The 22,224-nt window shown below is 41.1% G+C and overlaps 6 protein-coding genes across 6 annotated transcripts; 1 reads left to right on the top strand and 5 right to left on the bottom strand.

Annotated features, from left to right (window-relative positions):
• Positions 1 to 70: 70 nt before the first annotated feature.
• On the bottom strand, positions 71 to 1,695 carry LOC140316573 (allograft inflammatory factor 1-like). The gene is made up of 6 exons (XM_072394463.1): positions 1,594 to 1,695; positions 1,398 to 1,459; positions 1,199 to 1,265; positions 1,076 to 1,117; positions 760 to 925; positions 71 to 586 (listed from the first exon to the last, which is right to left on the bottom strand). The coding sequence occupies exons 1-6, from the start codon at positions 1,610 to 1,612 to the stop codon at positions 499 to 501; spliced, it is 444 nt and encodes a 147-aa protein (XP_072250564.1). The 5' UTR covers positions 1,613 to 1,695; the 3' UTR covers positions 71 to 498.
• A 790-nt stretch (positions 1,696 to 2,485) lies between these two features.
• On the top strand, positions 2,486 to 4,740 carry LOC140316969 (uncharacterized). The gene is made up of 8 exons (XM_072395053.1): positions 2,486 to 2,590; positions 2,919 to 3,221; positions 3,313 to 3,588; positions 3,680 to 3,739; positions 3,825 to 4,004; positions 4,095 to 4,139; positions 4,572 to 4,676; positions 4,730 to 4,740. The coding sequence occupies exons 1-8, from the start codon at positions 2,524 to 2,526 to the stop codon at positions 4,738 to 4,740; spliced, it is 1,047 nt and encodes a 348-aa protein (XP_072251154.1). The 5' UTR covers positions 2,486 to 2,523.
• Positions 4,741 to 5,071: 331 nt separating this feature from the next.
• On the bottom strand, positions 5,072 to 6,961 carry LOC140316968 (uncharacterized). Its single transcript, XM_072395052.1, has 7 exons — positions 6,698 to 6,961; positions 6,321 to 6,608; positions 5,961 to 6,242; positions 5,610 to 5,876; positions 5,397 to 5,501; positions 5,253 to 5,278; positions 5,072 to 5,173 (listed from the first exon to the last, which is right to left on the bottom strand). Exons 2-7 carry the CDS (start codon positions 6,550 to 6,552, stop codon positions 5,072 to 5,074), a joined length of 1,014 nt encoding a protein of 337 aa, XP_072251153.1. The 5' UTR covers positions 6,553 to 6,608; positions 6,698 to 6,961.
• A 2,002-nt stretch (positions 6,962 to 8,963) lies between these two features.
• cyp21a2 (cytochrome P450, family 21, subfamily A, polypeptide 2) lies at positions 8,964 to 12,297 on the bottom strand. Its single transcript, XM_072393302.1, has 12 exons — positions 12,183 to 12,297; positions 11,886 to 12,077; positions 11,679 to 11,768; positions 11,446 to 11,600; positions 11,250 to 11,345; positions 10,901 to 11,011; positions 10,735 to 10,821; positions 10,445 to 10,528; positions 10,216 to 10,329; positions 9,957 to 10,123; positions 9,599 to 9,702; positions 8,964 to 9,499 (listed from the first exon to the last, which is right to left on the bottom strand). Exons 1-12 carry the CDS (start codon positions 12,295 to 12,297, stop codon positions 9,246 to 9,248), a joined length of 1,569 nt encoding a protein of 522 aa, XP_072249403.1. The 3' UTR covers positions 8,964 to 9,245.
• Positions 12,298 to 12,651: 354 nt separating this feature from the next.
• LOC140316568 (tenascin-like) lies at positions 12,652 to 16,799 on the bottom strand. Its single transcript, XM_072394449.1, has 12 exons — positions 16,259 to 16,799; positions 16,016 to 16,138; positions 15,623 to 15,766; positions 15,411 to 15,530; positions 15,161 to 15,316; positions 14,958 to 15,067; positions 14,741 to 14,873; positions 14,503 to 14,654; positions 14,319 to 14,415; positions 14,060 to 14,221; positions 13,264 to 13,427; positions 12,652 to 13,180 (listed from the first exon to the last, which is right to left on the bottom strand). Exons 1-12 carry the CDS (start codon positions 16,596 to 16,598, stop codon positions 13,082 to 13,084), a joined length of 1,800 nt encoding a protein of 599 aa, XP_072250550.1. The 5' UTR covers positions 16,599 to 16,799; the 3' UTR covers positions 12,652 to 13,081.
• On the bottom strand, positions 16,655 to 19,988 carry LOC140316967 (uncharacterized). Its single transcript, XM_072395051.1, has 5 exons — positions 19,874 to 19,988; positions 17,485 to 18,719; positions 17,267 to 17,398; positions 16,778 to 17,182; positions 16,655 to 16,686 (listed from the first exon to the last, which is right to left on the bottom strand). Exons 2-5 carry the CDS (start codon positions 18,587 to 18,589, stop codon positions 16,655 to 16,657), a joined length of 1,674 nt encoding a protein of 557 aa, XP_072251152.1. The 5' UTR covers positions 18,590 to 18,719; positions 19,874 to 19,988.
• Positions 19,989 to 22,224: the final 2,236 nt, after the last annotated feature.

Genomic DNA, 22,224 nt, shown 5'->3' with positions numbered 1-22,224 from the left:
GACGCTTTCTCCAAATGTGACCGGAAACGAGTTCACGTCTCGTTCAACTACAGACAAAACACGGCTCACGGTTTTCATTTTGGTTTTTAATGCAGTTCTAACAAAGTTATAGTAACAGAAGATGTGTGAATCTGTAATATTGCCACATTTTTGTAAAATAATTGACCAACATCTTAAATTTATAGATATCAAATATGTTAAAATATGTCCATTTTTTTATATATCCATTTTAATATTTAAGTTTTTAGCAGCGTCTGGTTGTTATGACATACTCTCGTGAACATTTCATCCGTAATTATGCAACGTTTTACATTTAACCAGGCAGCTGATGTAATGCAAAATGTTGGTGGTTTCCAGTATTTCATGAAATTATTCACTTTTTACAAAAGCTTTAAAGGATGGGCACTTTTTGTTCTTATCAAACGAGGGTGATTTAGAAAAAAAAAATTCCACAGAGAGCAGGATGGCAGATATTTTTAGCTGGGATGGAGACATCATTCAGGGCAGGTCTGAAAAGGTTTTGCGGTTAGGTGGTCCAGCCTCTTTCTGTTCCTGCTCCTTTCCCATTCCTTCAAACATCAAGATCCTTAAATAAAGAACACAATGTTAGCTGCTTTCCAAGACATTCCAACATTTACGTTTTGTGTTGCCATTTTTTTGGGGTTATTTTGGAACTTGACATTCCTTCACACCTAAACGACCACAACTCAACTTTAATCATCCAACTATTCACTGAATGATCAAGTATTTCATACTCACAGCTTTAGAATTGCATTCCTTTTCCCCAGCATCATATTCAGGAAATCACTATAGCTGATTGTGTCTTTCGATGCACTTCCAGCCACTTCTGACATCATCTTTTTCAGCTCTAGGTGAGTTTTGGCCAATCCAAGTTTTTCCAGCATTCGTTTTAACCCCATCATATCTTTAAGATGTTTAGTTCACACAGAGAAGATAAATAACGGGTGTTACATATAATCTCTGAGGACAGCCTGTCAGCAATGACTCACTAAAACAAGGTTTCTTACAGTAGCTATAGATGCTTAAGATATCTCAAATTCTGATGTACTTTTACCTATATCTCCTTTGTCATTTAGATCAAATTCCATATATTTCTCTGAAACACAAATGAATGGGGAATTACACTTAATAATGAAACGATGAACAAAGAAGTCACTTATAATTACAGAGTACTCACTTTTAAACATTTCAAGCTTTGAGGCCAGATCTTCCTCCTCTGCATACTTTGGATCTGAAAGAAAAGCCTAACAATGGGACAAATAAAAAGCTGACACCTTATTTTCAGTATCACACAGGTCTTAAGTGTCTGTGTTCAGCCGCCACCATCATAACCAAATGATTTTGGAAAAAAAACATTCATTATCATTCTAACTCACCTCATTGGTAGAGTTCAGTTTTTCCTCCTGTTGAGATTTCAGAAAACCATATGCTTTCCCCCCTGCCAGAAAACCAGCAATTAGCAACAAAAACCCATAAACAGAGCTCTCACAAATGATCTTTCAAAAGTACAGAAAGCAAAGCTCAGTTAATTATCTTCAGCACGACAAGTGTGACAGAAAAGGGCGAACTAACCTTGAGCCCCGTTGTCCATTTCTGTGAACAGAACTGAGAAAATGTGAACCTAACACTGGCAACACTGATGTTGTTTCTGTAAATCGAGTGAGAAGAGGAAGTAAACCGACACAGTTTGACTGATGAGGTTCCTGTACTGCATTTGGGACAGTGGTAGAGGTCAGCTGTGTGTTGCAACAACCAAAACTCGCACTTACGCTGGGTTTTACCAGACAGGGCGGAAGAGAAGTGAAGAGAAGGAAGAGAACAGCTCGAACTGCTGCGTACTGCCCAGTAGAGGCGTACTGAAGTTCAACTAAATTCACCAATTAAGGAAATAAGATTAATACAGCAACAGAAGTGGGGGTTTTTCTTCTTTAAAGCATCACTGCAGGCAGCCCAGTTCTAATTCTGTCCCACAGCCATTTGGTGCCATACTCAACCTGTACCCATCAAATGAAGGCAAATTGAGAGAGAAAGAGAAACAAATACACATTAGTCTGAAGAAATAATATGCTTTAAAAGCATATCTGACAACCATAAAACTTTGAAAATTTTGCCTGAGCAGCTTTCTTTTCACTAAAGCCCCATCCTACACTCCATATTTACCCACATCTGCATGGGAAAGTTGCCCAGCAGAACCACTGAGAAGCTTTGCTGGAGCAAGTGGAAGATAAACACTTTGCTAAAGGACACCTCAATGGTGGCTGTGAGAGAGAAATGGATGCTGCTCCGTCACTCCCCGCACAACTTCACAGTTGTGCTACTCAGGCTCATGCACTTTTTTGTTGTTGCCACACGGTGGCACAGCTGGCAGCATAACTAAGTAAAAAAAACAACTAAAAAAACCAACAGTTTGACTGACACCTTAAGGAACTGAGAAAATAGGTCAAAATGAAAGATGTGGAGGCAATACTCTGCTGTCTCAGAAGTTGTTTCATTACACAGACAATGGCACCGTTCTGTTTCCCGGCTCTTCATTTGTTAATTCTATTAACTGTCGTACTGGAATGCAGAGGTGAGTTTGCCACACAATCATTTTCTCATAAGAATTTTCTTATCAGCAAGCACAGTAAATATAGTATATTTTTTTTCATGCAGTAGATAAAAAATGTATTTGGTGCAGCTTCTGTTCTGTTATATGATTTCAATCATTCATACCAGAACAAAAGCAAAGAAAATATATGAATAAATAAAGGGGAATACAGTAAAGATCTCGTAATGTTTACTGTAATACGGAATGCTTTAGTGTAAACTATCTAAAAATGTGATGCACGGTATGTTCCCTTTACATTGGTTGGATTTTATCTTTATGTTTTGTCATTCATCTGAAATGACCTCTACAGGTAAGATTCTGTCAGCATCCAAACAGGAAGACGTGGCTCTGTTTTGTTTGGACTCAAATGGGAGCTCCAGCAGAGGCAGATTGCTAAAGTACGCCACAGATGCCACAGACACGACACGGGTCGTGTTTGAGTGGCCAAAGAAATCGCGGGATTACAAACGTGTGAAATTCAGAACTAATGAAGACGGGAAAACATGCCTTTTCATTAAAAACCTACAAAAATCTGACGCAGGGTGGTACGGCTTTGAAATCTGGGAAGGATGGGACGTTGTTCAGCACCAAAACATATCTCTGAAAATAAAAGGTAAAAACTACTTTTTGCAGTTTGTATTATTCTACAGAAAGATCTCCCTTAATCGTGTGTCTTAATCGCATGTTCTTTAAAAATCTTTCAGACTGTAAAACCCTTCAGTCAGTGAAGGCAGCACCTGGTGGACTCGTGAAGCTCATTTGCCAAGAGAATGCAAAATCAGGGTGGCAAGAGCTTTCAAATGTCTCTTGGGTAATGCTGAAAGGAGAAAAAGATGTACATATTGAAAGTGAACGAGTTCAAAAGAATGGCACTTTCTTGGCTATCCAGTCTGTGGCTGTCGGTGACAGTGGCTGGTACAGATGTAATTACATGCTTAGAGAAACTAAGCACTGCTCTGACATCAATCTACATGTCCAAGGTCTGATATCTAATATCGTTTTTGCACTATCACTAACAACACATGATAATACGCCTAATTCTTAGTATTGGTTCTACTTTGCATAATGAAGAAATGAGTACATTTGAGGCCACAACTTCTCCAGTTCCAACAGTCACAAACACTGAGCAAGGTCGGCTGATGTTTTACATACATACCATAATCCATTTCTCATTGGGGTGTTCTAATGTCTTACTTTTGTTTCCTGTCTTTCTCAGCACTGACAGTCGGGGAAACTGTGCAGGCTACTTTGGAGGAAGAGAGCGGCAAACCTTTGATTCCAGTTGTGGCCTTAGTCGTTAGTATGAGCCTTATACTTGCCGCACTGGCAGGGTTGTTCATTTACCGCAGATGTAAAACACAGAGCGTCACACAGCAATCACACAGGCAAACTGAAGGTTGGAGCTGTCTGAAGCTTGCTCAGCTATTGTTCTGACCCAGTGTGGTGACAGATGACCACATATTTTCTTCATCTGATTGTCTTACAGGGTCCAGGGACGTTTACGAAAATCTGACTCTTCCGTGTTTGACGCGTGAGTGCCAGCTTATGTCTTCATTTGCAAAAGTATTTACCCCTCTTGGTGAATCCCCTTTTTCCTATGTTGTTTAAATAAAGCCTGCCGTTTCAATGTACATGTTTGTGGCTTTTAAGTACTGGACCGAGTGATGTGAACTTAACAGAAGAACAAGCATGAAGAAAAACAAACAAAACTTTAAGTGTTGTGTGGATATGCTGCCAACCGCCTTTAAAAGACACACAATTCATTCAAGTCCACCTCTGTGCACACCAAGTCACACATGGCCTCAGTACATACTGTATGTAGGCTTAATGTAAGCATGATGCTGGCAGTGTCAGGCCATGTACAATACCAATACCAAACCAATACTTCACTATATGACTGCTTCTATTTTGTATTTTGTATTTTGTTCATCCCCTCATTTGGAACTTTTTTTGATTCTTACAGAATCAGTAGACCGTCACAACAGTCTGTACTATTGCTCAGAGGAAAGCATGCGTACTTGTAAGTATAGCAACAACAACAACAACAAAAAATTACATAGCTTTAATTGTTTTAATCCTAATCATATTCACCAAAAAACAATGCTGTCTCCTTTGTTGCAGTTAATTTGTAGTCGATTATTCATGGAAACAAGATGACTTCCCTGCTGTCTGTTCTGTGTCATTTTTTGCAAGATGTGATCTCATCTCTACCATCTTGTTTGTATTAATGGATCTAATAATCAGCAGTGCCATTTACAATGTAATCTTTCAATAAAATCTCTTACCCAGTTGATTGCAGATAGGTGTGATGTGATGCATAATAATGGAAAAAAGAACAATCACCATTTGCTGATTCTAATGTTCTCATTTATAACAGACTTGGCAACCCACGTTTTGAGTGTATCGATCACTAAAAGCATGTTCGGGGTTAAAACTAAGACAAAGAGCACACTTTATTTAGTTCTAGTTTACAGGCTGTAATAAATCATAAAACCCATCAGCCACGGCGGCCACTTCTCTCTTCTCCTGTAGTTCCTCATCCTGAATGACATCATAAACATGATCCTGTGCGAAAAACAATACAGATCTGAGCATATTACAACAGATGAGTCTGACATAAATGAAACGCAAACGTTCCACTTACCATTGTGATGCCGCATTGTTCATTTGCTGCATAAAGAGAGTTGGAAAAACCTTAGTTGTTTGCTGCAATTGTCACTGAATCATACTTGACATTATTATTCGGGGGATGCGGTTTGGATGATGTTTCCTTGATCAGATTCAGTACCTGCATCCTTGTTGTGCTTCTTCTTCATGTGCCTGTAGAGTACTACCGCGGCTGCACACACCAGGAGGCCTAAAGGGAGGCCTAACCAGACGAGTGCTGGCAGAGCTGAGGAGATTAAATTGTTTTAATTTCATTCTGTTTATGTGAAAATGGAGAGCAAGTAGTCTTACATGAAGGTTTTATTTAGGAGAAAAGGCAACTACGCATACGTACAGTTAGGAGAGTGCCACTTCTTTGATGCCATCAGTGCGCCCTCTCTGTGCACAGAGCAGACTATTTCATCTGAGCTCCTCGGCCAAACTGGGAGAAATAGCATCCTCTTCAAGGTGTTGCTGACATTCATTAATCCGCTCTGACTGCTAATTTGCTCTTGTTGTGTTCCTGACAAAGTTAAATTGAAGTCCTTTTCACATTCTTTAGCACAGGTAAGCACACAGGTCAAAGTGACATTGTCTCCACTTGGCCCAGCCTCTGCAATTACTGTGGAGACAGAAAGATGAGAGATGAAACATACTGAGGTCTTTGAAAGAGTCTAAGCTCCTGTTTTGGAGGTTTAACACTTACCGTTGAGGGTATGCAATCTGATTTTAGTAGGGACTTCTTGCTGAGCAGTGAACTCTGCACACTGGTAGTCTCTGGCATGCAGAGAACTCAGTTTATTGATGACTAATGATGTGTCTTTACTCACATAAACTGTCTTTTTTTGGTTACTGTCAGATGATATATCCGTCAGTGGGTTTGTCTCCACAGCCCGCATTATGCGGCCTCCAAAACTGAGAGAGGAAGTGTTGCTACAAGTGAGTGACACTGACTCACCCACTGCAACAAACACTTCCTCTACTCCATCTGGGGAGAAAAGAGAGAAACTGGTTGAACTTTCAATTGCAAAACGACAACATTCATTTGACTAGACTGTTTAAGTACCTTTTACTGCAGTCGTGTCACTGATGTCCGCTTTAAACTCGTCATTTTGAGCTACGCGGCATTTCCACTTTCTGCGATGGTCTGTTGGTTTCTTAGTGATGATCAGTTTTGAGAAGCAAACAGATGGATTCTCAAATCTAAATCTGTCACCGTTTATTGGTGTATCATCCTGAGAAGTCCACTTGATTTGTATCCCCGTGTTGTTCTTACAGTCTTGAACTCCACCAAACATGTTGAGTGAACAGTGAAGCTCTATAGTGCCCTCTCTAGGCTGTCGATTCTCAGTAACTGATGAGTAAAGAAACAAAGGTTTGACTTTTTTTTTACCAGTTGTCCACTGTAAAAACTGTATTAAAGGCACCCACAATACTACTTACTGTCAAGAATGTGAAGTGAAACAGTTGAATTGACCGTTCCATTATCACAAGTGTAGATATATGCATCGTTATGTTCCAGGTGAGTGATCTCCAGAGAGCAATCCTTTAGCAGACGATACTTGTCATCTTTAGAATATGTCCCTTTTCTAGCTTTCACCTCCTCAGTGAACCCTTTTCGGTCCACCTTGTTCCATTTAATAGAGGAACAGGATTTAATTGAAGGTATACCACACGGCAAAGTAATCCTGTCTCCTTTAGTGGCAAACATCAAATGATCTGTTATGAACATATTTATATATATAAAGAAATACATTAAACTTTCATACTTATTCCAGTAAATACAACTTGTGCACAGTTTCCTAAAGCAACAGGTTATAGAGTAGTGGGCCTGCTTACCTTCACTCCCTTAGACATTATAGACACTTAGCTAGTGTAATAAAAATAAAGTAGTTTGATATTGAGACAACACTAAATACATGTTGACATTGCTTTTCACAAGAGATGCTTTAACTTCTTCTTCTTCTTACAATGTAGGGAAAACTAGAAAGTTCACCCAAAGCTAATCACATCATACATAAATAGGCCTTTCATTTGTGAAATATAATGAAATAGATAACATAGTATCTTATCACTTCTTTTTCACTGAGTCCCTCCCAAAACATTTGGAGATCTTTGAAGCTCCCCTGGAGAAGACGTTGCCCAAACTCAAAACCTCATTTCTACATCAACACTCACTATAAGGCAGGAAACGTTGTTGATCCTCCATCAGGACTGTCTGAACAATTCAGTTCACTTATTCATTCATAATCACAGCTGATGTGATTATTGTTTTTATTCCCACACGTATTTTGAATTATATCAGAATAGTGTAAGCACACAAAATATTAAGTCAGATTAGGACAATAGAGCAGCAAGTTTCCTTTAACAGCATGTAGAAAAGGTCAGAGAGTACAGAATGGCACATCCAAAGATACACTTTCAATAGATATCAAGTGCTGCTATATCTGTTATATATTTTCATATTTACCAGTTGAATTAAGTCCAGCTTCTGTCCATGTAAGAGATACAATGACACAGAGTCCAAACAACAACAAAGAACTCATCCTTCTTCTGGTAAATTCTTCTTACTTATTGCTTAATATATGGATGGTTGCAGTTGCCCAAAAACAGATTTTTCAGGAAATGACATTGTGACACCTTAAGTACATGACAAGAAGCTCTTCAACTTCTTGAAATAATTGTACAGTGCTTTGGGTGTTACGCAATATTATCATTATTTTTCTTTCTGTAAAATATGTGTGTAAATGTAGTGTTCTTATTCAATTTGATCTTTCCCATGAATCATTTAGTAATGAAGGAAATTCATTTTTACGAGGTACGTTTACAGACCTTAACGTCTACAATGGGAAGTGATCAACTGTGCAGAATTTTTTTTATTTTACTCCCTGAAGCACATCATGACCCAGCTCATTGTTTGCAATATGAAATGGAGACTTACTAAAAGCTGCCACAGGAGGAGAGTTGTGAAGCCCAGGTTCTTACTGGGCCTTTGTTTTATTCACAGCTTCACATATGCAGATAATCTAGCTCTAGCAACTAAAGGCTGTGGCACTGTAGGCCGTTGCAGAGTCAGAGGAGTCTATTAAGCAAGTTCAGTACTTGTACACTGGGAGGTGCTGTCACCCGTCCATGCATCAATTTTCTATACCTGCTTTATCATTTCATTCAGGGTTGCTATCTATCTATCTATCTATCTATCTATCTATCTATCTATCTATCTATCTATCTATCTATCTATCTATCTATCTATCTATCTATCTATCTATCTATCTATCTATCTATCTATCTATCTATCTATCTATCTATCTATCTATCTATCTATCTATCTATAAGAATTAGGTGGGTTAGGGTTAACCCAGTTCCTTTTTGGAGGCCATATTTACGTATTCTCTTAGTATCATAAAATACATCAAAAACAAGGTCGCTAACTCAGAAAGGTTACCAACCTCGCTACTCACCCTCACCCTCCGATCCTCTCATTTATTCTTACTAATTCCAGGTAAAACTACGAAAAATAATCACACACCAATGCAAACGCAGATAATAAAGGAGCATTGAAACTCTGTTGGTTTTCAAAGAATTCAACCAGCTCCTATCATGGCTGCCTCTAATTTCTCTCCTGTGCAAAAAACAAAACAAAACAACAAACCACACAATTAATTTATTGATTTATTTTTCATATCCAGGCCATCCTTTTCAGGGTTACGGATCACAGAGGCAGCTTAAACCACGGACTGGTCGCCAGTCCATCATGCTCACATTGGAAGCAAGTGCACCTGGAGAGAGAGTGCAAGCACAAAGGCCCTCGCTGAGATCCAAAGTGGGTCCTTTCTACCGCGGGGCAACAGCGCTGACCACAATGCAACCAGATCCAGGAGAAATTGAAAGGAGGAGGAGGAAAAGAAGAAGAATGTACCTTTGGCAAACATTTAATTGCCCAACTAATATGTAACACATAAGTAACAAGTAAGCACCACTCCCACTTGGCTCAAGGATTAGTCATAGGTCTGGGACGTGCTATAACTTTGTAGGCCTTGACTTTAAGCACAACACTGGCAATCCCTCTCAGATCAGGAAGGGAGGCCTCATTTTCAGGAGGGAGGAACTGAAAATCTCTCAGCAAGTACGCAGTGAACAGAAAGAGCTCCATTTTGGCGACAGACTCTCCCAGGCAGAGCCGGGCCCCCCCTCCAAAAGGCATCAGGGTGCGGATGGAGCCTCCTCCTCCCTCCAGGAAGCGCTCTAATAGAGAGAGAGAGAGAGAGAGAGGGGCAGCTTTATTTCCAAAGCAGCTGAGCTAAGTGACAGGAACACACTTTTAACCAGCGATGAAAGCAGTACCTGGTTTGAAGCTGTATGGCTCAGACCAAACAGCAGGATCGTGATGAGCTCCAAAAAGGTTGGGAATGACGACCGTATTCTTAGGGATGAAATAACCTGCAATACTGTACAAGAGTGACGGTTATGCAATTTTACATGATGCAAAGTTGACTTTACACTATCAAATCATATGTTAAAAATAGCGTACATACACATTTGTTGTGTTTCCAGGCTTAACTCAAAGTATTAGAGATTCAGAGGAACCTGCGCCTGATTTCAACACTTGTTTATGCTGGACTCGTTCGTATCAGTGAAAAAAAAAACATGAGCTTTGAAAGAAATGTTCTTTATCATATTTAGTCATTGAGGCTCAGCTGACCTGCTGTCTCTGATGGCTCTGTGTGGCACCGCCAAAGGAGCAACCGGCCTGAGTCTGAGCACCTCACTTATCAGAGAGCACAGCACGGGAAGTCTGTGTCTGTCACTGTACTTGGGGTAACGTCCCTCCAAAACTGTGCACATCTCTTCATACACCCTGGTTTGCACCTGAATGACAAAGTATGAGAGGAGAGACACATTGTGTTGAACTCCAAGGTTCGCAAATGTTGTACCATGTTCAAAGAAGATAAATAAACCACCTCAGGTCTGTGCAACAGGAAGGCCACTGTCCAGTTCAGCCAGGCTGCTGTGGTCTCTGTTCCCCCGATAAGAAGGTCCACAGTCGCCATATGAACGTGAGCATCTGTCAGGAGCTGAAGATAAGAGGATGTGAACTTGAGTTTTTCCATGTTCACTTTGATTTCTCATCATGTTGAGCATAATCCCAAATCCCAGTCCATCTCTCCTGATGTTGAGTGTCTCTCGTACCTCTTTGTTTTCTGCATTGTGATGTTTCTCAATGCCTTGGAGGAGAGTTCCTGTGATGGCGTCCTCATTTTTTTTGTCTTGTGACTACAAGAAAAACAAATAAAAGAGCTAAAAAAAAACGTAACACAGATTTAAATAACAGAGCTGAGCTATCTTAACTCTTCTCGACACATTTGGAAATTAATACAAGTTGCTTATTCGCTGTTTTTTCGTCCCCTGATCTGAAAAAGTGAACAAACCCCAACATCTCAGTCACCTGTGTCGCAAAACATTCATTTAACTCAACTAACCTTATAACTGTTGAGGTGTTGTCTTATAATTTCATCCCTCCTGGCCACCTCTTTGAGCAGACGAGCAAACACGGGATTGGGTAATTTCTTCGAGAGAGCAGATGATGGAACATGTGAAGCATGGTTTTATACCATGTGACAGTCACGATAGTAAATATATACTGACTCTCAACAGCGGAAAGGAGTCCAGTGCAGAAATCCACGAGGAGCCCCACAGAGCGACAATCTCATTCAGACAGCTGTGCAGCTGCTGCAGCTCCGATGAACTCTTATCATACTACAGTAAAAACAAAATACATGGAAATTGATAGAACAGAGTTTTCTTTCTTTTTTTTTTTTTTTTTTTACCACACTTGCCTCTAAAAAGGGAAACTGTGACCTTGACCACTTCCCAATTTAAACAAGAAACCGAGTGCTATTCTGGCACAACCACAGCTGTTTGTTGATGTCAATTTTACAAAGCGTCTCCAGTACTCAGAGGTACAAAATGAACGGTTGGAGAAAAGGTCACTCACTTCTCTGCCAAAAGCCAAAGTGGTGATGACATTACTGGCTGCCACGGTGAAATCTCCTGCGAGATCCACAGCGCTGCCTTGATAGTCGTTCAAAACCTAAGCAGTAAACAAACCTTTCTTTATCAGGTTATGTGATGACATTGGAAATACCCCAACATTTGCTTCGCTCTCCGGAGCCCTTCCTTGTTTTCTGTACCTTTTTCAGATGCACAGCCTGTCGCTCAATCACGCTGTGCAGAGATTGCTGGCAGCATCGCTGCAGGGCGCCGTGGACGAGGCGACGATGAGCCCTCCACTCCTCAGTGTAATCCCCCAGAGAGATGTTACGCCCTCCCCCGGACACAATATCACCTGATGTGAGAAAGAACAGTTCATGTGGGACGTACAATAAATGTGTATATCAGTGGAGGAAAAGAAAAACTTCTTTACCTGTGTATGAAATTGGTCTCCCCGCAAAGTCAGACCATTTCTTCACCAATGCTTCTCTTATGACTTCACTGCTATTAAGCACCACCATGGCTTAAAACACAGTAGACATGAAAGTTTGTGGTTAAAAAGCGTGTCTGTGATTAAGCTCGGCGTTATGTCAGCTATTTATGTTTTAAGAGTGCGTATAATCCATGAATGCATGATTACTTGTGTTTCCACATTGCAGGCGGTAAATGGCTCCGTAGCGTTGGGCCAGGCTGGTCAGATGAATTGGTAGGTGATCGTGTGTCAACTCCAACATATTGCCAAGAAGGAAGTGGCTGGAGGGGCCTGGGATGGAGGGAGATGAGGAACGGGGAAGAAGATGATACAGATGCTGCCAAAATCCAGATTCAGCTCCTACACAGAGTTAGAAAACACAGAGGTGAGATAGAAACACACAGAAAACACGACCCCATGTGGAAAATATTAAGACAATAATTAGGTATTTACCTACAGACTTACTTGCTTTGTCTTTTTCCTGTATACAAGTGTCTCTCTTGCCTAAAATCAGCACCAACAACAGCAGCACGAGCAGGAACACAGCTCCAACACTGACCATTGATATCTCCATTGCCATATTGTGTCCTCCTGCTGCTGTCCCACTTCAGAAAGCGGGTCAGCACTCTACTCCTATCCTTTATACTCATCAGTGTCATAGCGTCCCTTTGACATGCCGTTGGTGTTTTTACTTAAATCAAGGCTATCTAAATATTTTTAGGTCAGCATATCTGATGATGAGATGAGTAAAACACATGCAACGAGAGGGAGCCTGATAAACGCAGCCGGGACGCGCAGAAGGGCACAATAACACACATCAGTTGACATGATAATCAGTCATGTTGGTGTTTCTTTATCTTGGAGCTAAAGCTTTTTTCTACCAAAAGGTTTTTCATGTCTATAAAACATACAAAGAAAAAAAACAACAACACTCGAGACCCACTTTAGCCACTTTTATTCCAATGGAGTAAGACAGTGCATATTTACGTACAGTAGTGGGCAGGTATACCATGTCGGCGGCGCACAAGAAGGATATTAGAGTGAAAACAAAAACTGTGTTGAACTGAAGGGGTCAGGCTGAACAGCACACACAACTTACAATGAAACATTTCTTCACTTTTGTTTAATATTTCCCATAAAAAAAAACACCTCAGGGAAAAAAGAAACAACCCACAAAAAAAAAACATGAACACACTGAATCAAAAATATCGACGGCTGCAGTTACAGCTGTCAAAATCACCACGTGTCATTTCAGTCGGAAAGAGGCGAGCCGTGAGATCCACTGTCGGCTGGATTTCTGGAGCTTTAATCATCCGTCAGTGAGAGATATTCTACTTGGAGCGCTCTTGCAGTGTGATGCATCTTTAGCCATGAGATGTAGGGGAGAACCTGGAGGGTCTGAACTTCATCTCAGTGAAGGGAATGGAGAAGTCTTTGCCTTTCCAGTCTATCCAGACTACTCCCTATGTCAGAACAGAAATGGTAAATCAGTGACATGTGATCACAGCACTGTAACGCAGAGGTTGACGCTGTTTAACTGTCTTACCTGATTATTACTGTTGACGCCATAAAGACCATTGAGATTGGTCTTGTAGCAGTTCTTGTACCACCAGCCTCCCATGTAAGCTTTAGCACAGTGGATCCCCACAGGTTTAGGGTTCTTGTCTCGGGCTGAGAATGGACGCCCATTATGGTACGTCATCGAGTCACCTGACAGAGGAATACATTGGCATTAAAATCTAAACTGTGTGGGTATGTACGTCAATTCTTCCTCTTAATTTATTTTCTTTTTCTCCCATTGCACAGATTCCATAACGCGAGACACTACACCCGTGGGTAATGCTGTCATCGTGCAATATTTGCTTTCATAATAACCTCAAGAATGGCTTGGCCTAGTAGGTAGAAAATCTCATGTCATCCTAAACCCCTGAAGCAATCATCAAATAAAACCGACTCAGGATATTTCATGAGTTAAAGACTGTTTGGAAGATTTCGCTGTGAGTCAGTGTCAGTGCTGGGTTTTTTGGCACATGCCAAAATGCATTAAAATGTTGGTACGTACCACAAAGGGCAAAAAGTTTCAATCTTGTAATTGGTTTATGAAACTGTACACAGTTTGATTGAGTCATTTTAGCACAGACTTTTAACTTTTGCAGAACTTATATGAGAAAAAGGAACTGTTTTTCATGTGATGTCATTGCCTCAGTTTGATCGAGGCTGTATTGCTAACCATGTTTCCCCAGCCAGTGCCACAGTCAGTAAGTCTTCTTGACACTAAGAATCTGCTTATAAGCCAGTCATTGCAGCTATACTACATTTGATTCCAGTACTTCAAAATGCACCTGCTGTTCCTGTGTAGCCAGACACTTTAAGAGGATAGTTCCTGTCCTCTGAAGCGATGGAGAAGTTTGCGTAGTGAGCGTAAGCGGTTTCATTTTCAGATCTCATATCCACTCTCAAACTCACGGGGCCTACACCGGTCAGCTTGTGCAGGAGCTCATTTCCTAACAGAAGTAGGGAGAAACTGTAAGATTTAGGCAGACAGAGCAGAACATATTTTCATTCAGATGTGATGATTATGAGAGCTTCTTCTGTCTGTACCAAGCCAGAACTCTTCACTCAGGTTTCCAAAGCCAGCTTTGTATTCGTTCCAGGTCCTGTAAAAATCCGTTTTTCCATTCATCCTCCTTTGGAACACCTACAAAACAAACAAAGCTACTTTAAAAAAAATATGTTTCGTTGGTTTCATGTCAAGAGTGGCAGCCATAACAGCAATTTGCTCTACCGTCCAGCCGCCCCCATCAGTCTCCATGTCACAGTAGACTCTCACTGCTCCTCCGTCTTTTCCTTGTGGGTAGATGTCCACTTCCCCTGACTGCAGAGCTCCATTAAGCAGCTCCTGGGAGCACTCAGTAGGGAAGGGGAAACGCAGTTTTCCTTGGGGATGAAGACAAAATGTTGGTTAGAGTATTTATAAAATGTCATTCTCATTTGTAGAGATTTTTAGTGAAAAAAAAGCTTACCTGTGATGAATTCTGAGGTGACAACAGATGTGTAGAGTCCATTTTTCTCGCCTTGTACCACAACAATATAGCGTGACGTTGGCAGCAGCCCCTGCAGTTTATACTGCGTGACTGTGGGCTCCAGGATCACTTCCTAACATATGTACAAAAACACATATTGAGCTGGCATCTTATAATTTTGTAAATGTATTATGTGACTATTTGTACTATGACCCACCTTTGTCTCCTCTCCAGCCACCTGATAGATCACTCTGTAGCTGTGATAGACGACAGGAGTCCTCCAGGCGATCACAGCAGAGCGAGCTCCAACCTCCCCGGCTTTAACCACTGAGAGACATGAGAAACCCGTGGAATCTCAGTTTTGAGCATGTAAAAAGTTAATAGTTCTAATTTTGCTTCATGCGCTCCCCTGTTACTGACCGTTTGCAGTGGTGAATTTAGTTAAGATCGCCATGCTCTGAAGACTGTCCTTTTGGCTCAGCACTTTGACCGTATGCAGGGTGCCTCTCTGCAGACCTCTCAGCTGATGCTCCACTAAGTTACCTGGCAGCATCACTGTTACTGTCACATTGGGAACTGTGGCCAGACAAAAAAAAAAAAAAAACAAGTCAACAGTCAAACACGTTACTAGCACATTGTCAATGGTTGTTTGTCATGTATCCACACTCACTCTTAGAGGACTCATAGCTGATGATGAAGCGGTCTACTTTCCCCGGGCTTGGTGTCCATTTCAGTACAGCTCTGGTATCTGTTACATTAACGACTTGAAGACGTGTTGGTGGGGCGGGCACTGCAGTCAAGAGATAATCCACAGCCTATTGATATCCATTTTCATATGCCAAAGAGAAAAAAACGTAGCTGTACATAAAGGAAAAAGAGTACCTGTGGTGATCGTGGAAGTGAGTTCATCACTCTGGACTCTGCCACGAGTTGAAGCAACACTGACGATGTAGGACGATCCAGTAGACAACCCAGACAGAACAACGTGAGACTGCCGGGAGTCCACAGTAACAAAGCGGCTTTCTCCTGACAGGATGACCACACGCATCATATTGAAACAGTTATGACTCGCATACAAAAGTCGCCAACTTGGCGCATTTACCTTTCCATTCGATCATTTAGCAGACACTTTTACCCAAAGTGACTTAAAGTGAGGAACAGCTTTCAAGCCTCAGTGCAGTAAGAAACACTTACTTAATCTGTTTCTATAAGGATAGGTTTTATTTGTGATTTTAGAAAGATCTATGATCTGTATATGAAAATTTTTTGACAGACCTGTAATAGCATTGATGTACGTGACTCTGAAGCCTGTAAGCATGGTCTTTGGTTTGGTCCAGGAAACAGCAAAAGAAGACTCTGTTACATTGCTGAAAACCATCTCTGTGGGTGGCTCAGGGCCTATTAAGAGAAAATAAAGAGATTCATCTTATTAGGTGGTACCTTAGTTGCTCTCTATCTTGACTGTGCCATATTTGATAGTGTGGGAATCATGCATCAAGATGTTACTTTTGTATCAACCTGTGGTAACTGTTACTCTGTGACTATTTGATCTTCTGTCAGCTGCAGTTCCATACACTTGCAGAAAATAGCGCGTGTTTGCCCGGAGGTTACTGAACTCCACAGAGCGCACATTGCCAGGGACCACCATAGATATCCTCTTGGTTTCGGCTTTACCTCTTGGTCCAGCAGCTTTAGCAGAGGAGGCAGTTGTGTTAGTGCTCTCACTGTGTACCTCAGTCACATTTCTTGCTGCTGACGTCTTGTCCCTGCGAAGAACCTCCTCTTCAAACCCTTCTTTTCCATTTTCATCGCCCTCTGTCCGTGGCTCTGTTCGGACCACGGTGAAGTTCTTGAACATCCCTTGTGGTGCTGACCATACGACAGTGAAACTGTAGGAAGAGATGTTCACAGCCTTCACCGAGCCCAATCCACCAGTCTTCCTGGTGCTTTTGCCAGAGCCATGAAGAGATGTTTTGTTGTGAAGAAGTTTGGTCCCATCTGGTGCAGCTGTAATGGTTGCATTCACAACTGACTGACTCTTCTGTGTAGTTTTCTCTTTCTCAGTGATTTTTCTGTTCTCAAAAGACTGCTCATTTTTACTGTCTAATTTGCTTGTCTTGCTTGGTTTATGATCAGATGACTGAGTAACATTCTTCTCCATCAGAGATTCCTTTCCTATCTGGGTTTTGTTTGTTCTTGTGGCTTTGGAGGGAATGGTCACAGTTCTAGTTGTGCTGTTCATTTCCTTAGATTGGGGTTCATCTTTCAGATGGTCAGATTTGGTGTTTTGTTTTCTGGTGCCATCTCCCTTGGACTCAGGGTTTTGGGGGAACTTTTTGACCTCTGGTTTGCCTTTGCGGACCTCCCGCATATTCTCCTCATCTTTGTTCACCTTCAGCATCCCTGTCACCACTGTTGACTTGGGCTTCCTTTCGACAGCTTCTAAAATAGTAAAATAGAGATTGAGATTCAGTTAAAGGCCAAATAAAAGAGACTTTAAAAGCAACAGTTCAAAATAACACTTACTTTTATTACAGTCTGCACCTTGAGCGCACTGATTGCAGTCAGAACCCATGAATCCTTGTTGGCAGATGCATTTTCCCTTCTCACATTTCCCGTTACCACTACAGTCATTTGGACAATTTGCAGAACATGGACCTGGGCAGCAACAAGGAGAAACATATTCATAAACCCAATCTGTAATATGACATGTTAGATTTACTTAGATCATGAGTAGGACATACATTTCTCTTTCAGAGAAGACATCTCTCTTTCCAGTCTGGCCACACGTCCTTTGAGCGCTGCCATCTCAGCATTACAACCCCCTGTGCAGCCCCCAGGCAGCAAGCTGATCTCATGGGTCATCACAAGAGGAGCGCCAGGCTTTAGCTTCAACTCCTGTTCCTTCCCGCAGCTCGAGCCACAGCTATTAGTGATGACCACCTTGATTGGCTGTGATGGGGTAGGCTTCTCTCTGTTTGTGCTGCTGGGAGACTTGATCAAAGAGGTGTGATTTGCAGAGGCTGTGACTTTATTTTTTTCTGCAGCTGAACCACTGGCTGCGCCAGCCGTCGCTGGTGTTGACAGAACAAATTGTCCTTTTGAGACAGGCTTGTCTTTGGACTTCATGTCACTGGTGGGGGGAGCATTAGCAACAACAGTCTGATTGACAGAGAATGTGGGCTTGTTTTTGGTGGTTTTAGTGCCACTGGCAGCAGCGGACTTAATGGATGTTGACTGAACAGTTTGAGCCACAGAGGGGGCAGGCTTGTCTTTGGCAGTCCTCCCATCACTGGTTGAAGGAGGTTTTACGGAAGCAGTGTGATTGACAGAGTGTTGGGGTTTGTCTTTGGGGGTTTTAGCACTACTGGCTGAAGGAGCCTTTGTGTATTGAACATTTGGAGCTGCAGTGGGGGCAGGCTTGTCCTTGTTACTCTTAACTTCACGAACTGAGGTTGCCTTAGTTAAAGCAGTCTGGTTGACTGAGACTGTATGCTTGTCTTTGTTAGTGATGGTCCCACTAGTTGTTGTAGCTTTTGCTGCTGCTGATGGAGTGGTTTGAATTGCTACAGGGCTGGGCCTGCTTTTGGTGGCTGCTGTAGCATGGACTCTTGAGGGTCTCTGATGGGTGGCCGCAGTGGGTAAAACTGTGTGATTGACTGTGTTTGGCTTTAGGGTGGGGTGAACGATCTGTTTGGAAGGGGCGGCAGTGGTTTTTGGTTTTAAAAGGGTGAAAACGGCATGGGCATTGGTCATGTCGCTTCCTGCGGCATCTCTCCGCTCATTGGCCGTGGTTTGAAAGGAGGGAAATGGGGTGAGAAGGAGGAGAAGTCCTAAAGTAAACAGCATTTTGAGACAGCAGCTGTGGCTGGTGATGGAATTGCTTTTGGAGGATCTGTATATTTGTAACTGAAAAATGATGAACTCCTTTCTCTATACCTCTGGGAGCAGTAGTAAGGGGGACTTTGCCAGCTCACTCCTATAGATAGAAAAAAAGAAGAAATGTCTAAATTACGACCAAGCATCTTTTATGCCAAGTGACAAGAAGTTTTTTTTAGTGTGTTAGTGTTTAGTGTTTTGAGTGCCAAGCAGGCCATTTACTGAGCACAGGTGCTCTTATCAGAACTGGCCAGATTTATATTCACAGAGTTCCTTTTCATATTCATTGGATAAAGTATCTACTCAGAAACTACTCTTGCATCAGTCTTGATTTCTTTTTTTCTTTGTGCTTTGCTTCGAAGCACCTGGTAGAGAGCAAAATATTTCATTGTGGAAAGAATTTGAGCTTTGCATCTAATACTATACATATCTGTTTTTCTTTTATATGTCACTGTTTGTTAAACGTTCCCAATCAAAGTTTAATTAAGAGTCATTGTGTATATTCAAGACATTTTTCAACTAAATGTTGACAGAAATATATTTAGGGTGCTAAATACAGCAACACACATTTTAAAACGTAGATGAAATTAGAGTAATCTAATATACATCCAAAAATCGCTGCAGTGTTTTAATTCAACAGCTTGCCAAAACAAGTAAAATCTAAATTAACAGGAAGGAAAAGGGTCACTTGAGTGGGGAATCCAGAGCTAGTGAGTCTATGCAGAGAGGTAACAGAGCCTCACTGTACAGAGCTGTGGGACACTGTGCCATTCAGGGTACAGAAGGTTGTGGTACAAAATCCGTTAAACCCACAACTAAAAAAACACTTTAAGAAATATTTCCAGCCTCAGTTTTAAATGTGCTGAAGATCCAAATAAGCCTGCAGCAGACGCATACACCATCATGATTCATTGCACAACAACTCAAAACTCGATGTTATACCATCAAAGCATACATTTTGACAGAATGAAAATTCATTAACACTAAGCAAACTGAAAGAAAAGTTCTGGAATTGCAACTTACTGTGTGCACTAGAAAATACACTCGCTGCAAGCATGCATGACATTTTGAATTGCAACTAAAACAAAGTTCAGTGTTACACAAAAGCACTCAAAACCAACTGAACTCATTCAAAGCTCAGAGAAAATGTCCTACCCTAAAAGGCAGGAAGATTTGAAAGAAAGCTAACAGACATCAAGGTATAGAGTACGAGTTATGTTTCTAACAACATATTTGCATGAAAAGGGTACCTACCGGAATAATGATTAGTTCTCGGCTTTACCTCTCTCTTTATGTTTCTCCCTCCATCTGATCAGAGAAGGTCATGCAGATCTGCTGGATGTGATCTGGGAGGAAGAAGCAACACTAAACAGGAGGAGAGTGATAAAGTCTGCTCCTACTTAAGGGCACCCCTCCACACACACACACACACACACATACACCCCGCACTCTTATACCACACCTATCTCACTCTACCAATCACCATTGAAAATATTGGTATTAGATTTAAAAAAGGAGTTGCATTTTTACACCAATTTGTGTATCAAATGAGGGCAATTACATTCTGTAACATAAAGCAAACGCATTTTTTGTGGTGTTTAGCAGATTTGTCATATAAATTGAACAATGTGTCTGCTGTAAGATTTCTCTGTTTAGCAAGTAGTTTAGTTTAAAAGGAAGATATCAAATCCAACTGAACAGATCATGCAACATTCTGTGTGTAATTTATAATCTGATCATGTATATAGGCACTACAAAACAGTTGTTCCTCTCTATTGATGCATAGTAGGTGCAGTGTGTACAGTAGCAGAAAATCAAACAGATTTACAAAGCTCCTTATGGTTATTTCCATGTCTGCTGAATGTATCTTGAATTATACCAGAGAATGCTGCCATCAGCACACAGCCAGACGGAATAAAATCTAGGTCTGAAAATCATGATTCAGCTGGAATACATAGCTTAACACTGTAAGTATTCAGCACTGACTCTGGGGGACAGGAACCTCTTGCTATATGAATCGCCTGTTTGTTGGAAGTAATGAGATGTAACTACGTGGGAGTTATGTAAGTAACCAAATATCCACCAGATTTAAAGAATGCTCTGTGCAGGAACTGCATCCCTGACCAAATGGCCACCCACCATCCCACTTTTTGTAAACCACATGAAGACAGGTATATAAAAGGTTTAGAGCAAACACGGCATATAGGTGGCATTCTCCTAAGTTTACAGGAGAGCAGAAACAACGGCTGATATCACTACGGCTTATGATATGAATGTAAAAAAATACCACAAGACCAGCTGATTATGTTACTTCATTAAGACAGTGAACAAAAACTTTTTTTTGACGGAATAGCTCATGTTCCGTATTCTGCTTTTTTCAAACAGGGTGGTGTAGTCTCTCATGGCATTCTGGTCTGCTGAAGGACAATTATCTCAAAGTACACTGTTGAATCATTGCAATGCAGTTGACAGGAAAAAACAAAACATACAGTATGGAGCGCTTTTTCTCAACAGCCACAGAATGATGAAAATGTCAGATACAGCATGGGATTCACTGTCTTACTCAAGGACACTTCAACATGTGGGTATACTAAGACCCCCGCTTGAAAGTCATTGAGTAAAAAGTATATAAACATCAGCAAAATGTGGTTCTAGTAAAAATACAGATCTGTTGTGTCTGATTGGTATGCTATATCACGTATAGTAATATCAGATTTTGGATGCTGAAGCAATAATGTGTACACAGTAAGTCACCTTACTATTGGAACAGCTTAAGGAGGAGCTGTTTCTTGTGTGTTAGAGGGCTGACAGGTCATGAGATGACTAACAGTAAAGAAACGTAACACTTGTCATACAATTTCTTTTTCCTCTTATCTTTTCAGTGTCATATTAGATCGTTTGATTATATACTGAAATGAAACCATATGAGCTTAGAGGATAAAAACTATGCTGACTGTTTTCAGCTGAACTGGAACTAATTATTGATTATCAACTGATGGACATCTGAGATGTGACCCCTGCAAACTGTTTTATGTAAGGCTGAATATTACAAGCTTGTCATATTATTAATGCAAAGTCCACTTAAATGTTGTGGCACATACTGTGTACAAAACCCCAAGCGTAACCATAAACTCATTTTTTAATCTCTGACTGCTTTGGGTTGTGCAGTAAAACCCACACATACACATGCTCTTATATAATATGTGTATCTGTTTATACTTTCAGTAAATGTGCAATCTCCCTGGCAACACATTTATGCATTTCTTTCAGTCTGATAGACAAAATTATACGTGAATCAACCTCTGAACACAACACCAGCATCCTTAAACTGAAGCAGCAAATGGAGTCCATCCATTCTTAATTTCATCATTTCCACCTGAGCGATTTGCCCCGGTGACATGTCAGAATATCTCCTGTGAAAAGGGGCTGTCCTGATAGCAGCTTTAATGTTGAATAAATTAATTAATGGATTCCGGAGTGGGTGGTCCCACTCCATCTGCTGGCGACCTCTAGGAATGACTCCACTCTCACTCCACTCTGCACCATAGACCACCCTCGCACCGCTGACCCTGTCCTGGCCTTTGGAAAAATGGCTGGAGAAATAC

This window comes from Leuresthes tenuis, unplaced genomic scaffold, assembly GCF_036924035.1.
Source record: "Leuresthes tenuis unplaced genomic scaffold, fLeuTen1.0.hap1 SCAF_10, whole genome shotgun sequence".
In the NCBI taxonomy this organism is placed as follows: domain Eukaryota; kingdom Metazoa; phylum Chordata; class Actinopteri; order Atheriniformes; family Atherinopsidae; genus Leuresthes; species Leuresthes tenuis.
The sequence above is the reverse complement of the archived record's forward strand: the minus strand, read 5'-3'. Positions and strand labels throughout refer to the sequence as shown.

What these genes read in the sequence shown, in the direction of transcription:
- LOC140316573 (XM_072394463.1), bottom strand. An exon ending in AACTGAACTCTACCAATGAG is followed by an intron (nt 1,266 to 1,397) that starts GTGAGTTAGAAT and finishes TCCCATTGTTAG; the next exon opens with GCTTTTCTTTCAGATCCAAA. An exon ending in AGGAATGCAATTCTAAAGCT is followed by an intron (nt 587 to 759) that starts GTGAGTATGAAA and finishes TCTTTATTTAAG; the next exon opens with GATCTTGATGTTTGAAGGAA.
- LOC140316969 (XM_072395053.1), top strand. Translation starts at nt 2,524, where the DNA reads ATGGCACCGTTCTGTTTCCCGGCTCTTCATTTGTTAATTCTATTAACT. An exon ending in CATCAATCTACATGTCCAAG is followed by an intron (nt 3,589 to 3,679) that starts GTCTGATATCTA and finishes TGCATAATGAAG; the next exon opens with AAATGAGTACATTTGAGGCC. An exon ending in ATCACACAGGCAAACTGAAG is followed by an intron (nt 4,005 to 4,094) that starts GTTGGAGCTGTC and finishes ATTGTCTTACAG; the next exon opens with GGTCCAGGGACGTTTACGAA.
- LOC140316968 (XM_072395052.1), bottom strand. Translation starts at nt 6,552, where the DNA reads ATGTTTGGTGGAGTTCAAGACTGTAAGAACAACACGGGGATACAAATC. An exon ending in CAGATTGCATACCCTCAACG is followed by an intron (nt 5,877 to 5,960) that starts GTAAGTGTTAAA and finishes CTGTCTCCACAG; the next exon opens with TAATTGCAGAGGCTGGGCCA. An exon ending in AACAATGCGGCATCACAATG is followed by an intron (nt 5,174 to 5,252) that starts GTAAGTGGAACG and finishes TTTTTCGCACAG; the next exon opens with GATCATGTTTATGATGTCAT.
- cyp21a2 (XM_072393302.1), bottom strand. Translation starts at nt 12,297, where the DNA reads ATGGCAATGGAGATATCAATGGTCAGTGTTGGAGCTGTGTTCCTGCTC. An exon ending in AGGCTGTGCATCTGAAAAAG is followed by an intron (nt 11,346 to 11,445) that starts GTACAGAAAACA and finishes TTTACTGCTTAG; the next exon opens with GTTTTGAACGACTATCAAGG. An exon ending in AACACCTCAACAGTTATAAG is followed by an intron (nt 10,529 to 10,734) that starts GTTAGTTGAGTT and finishes TTTTTCTTGTAG; the next exon opens with TCACAAGACAAAAAAAATGA.
- LOC140316568 (XM_072394449.1), bottom strand. Translation starts at nt 16,598, where the DNA reads ATGTTCAAGAACTTCACCGTGGTCCGAACAGAGCCACGGACAGAGGGC. An exon ending in CAGCTATGAGTCCTCTAAGA is followed by an intron (nt 15,317 to 15,410) that starts GTGAGTGTGGAT and finishes GTCTGGCCACAG; the next exon opens with TTCCCAATGTGACAGTAACA. An exon ending in CACCTCAGAATTCATCACAG is followed by an intron (nt 14,655 to 14,740) that starts GTAAGCTTTTTT and finishes TTCATCCCCAAG; the next exon opens with GAAAACTGCGTTTCCCCTTC.
- LOC140316967 (XM_072395051.1), bottom strand. Translation starts at nt 18,589, where the DNA reads ATGCTGTTTACTTTAGGACTTCTCCTCCTTCTCACCCCATTTCCCTCC. An exon ending in GTCTTCTCTGAAAGAGAAAT is followed by an intron (nt 17,399 to 17,484) that starts GTATGTCCTACT and finishes GTTGCTGCCCAG; the next exon opens with GTCCATGTTCTGCAAATTGT. An exon ending in AGAGAAAACTACACAGAAGA is followed by an intron (nt 16,687 to 16,777) that starts GTCAGTCAGTTG and finishes CTCTGGCAAAAG; the next exon opens with CACCAGGAAGACTGGTGGAT.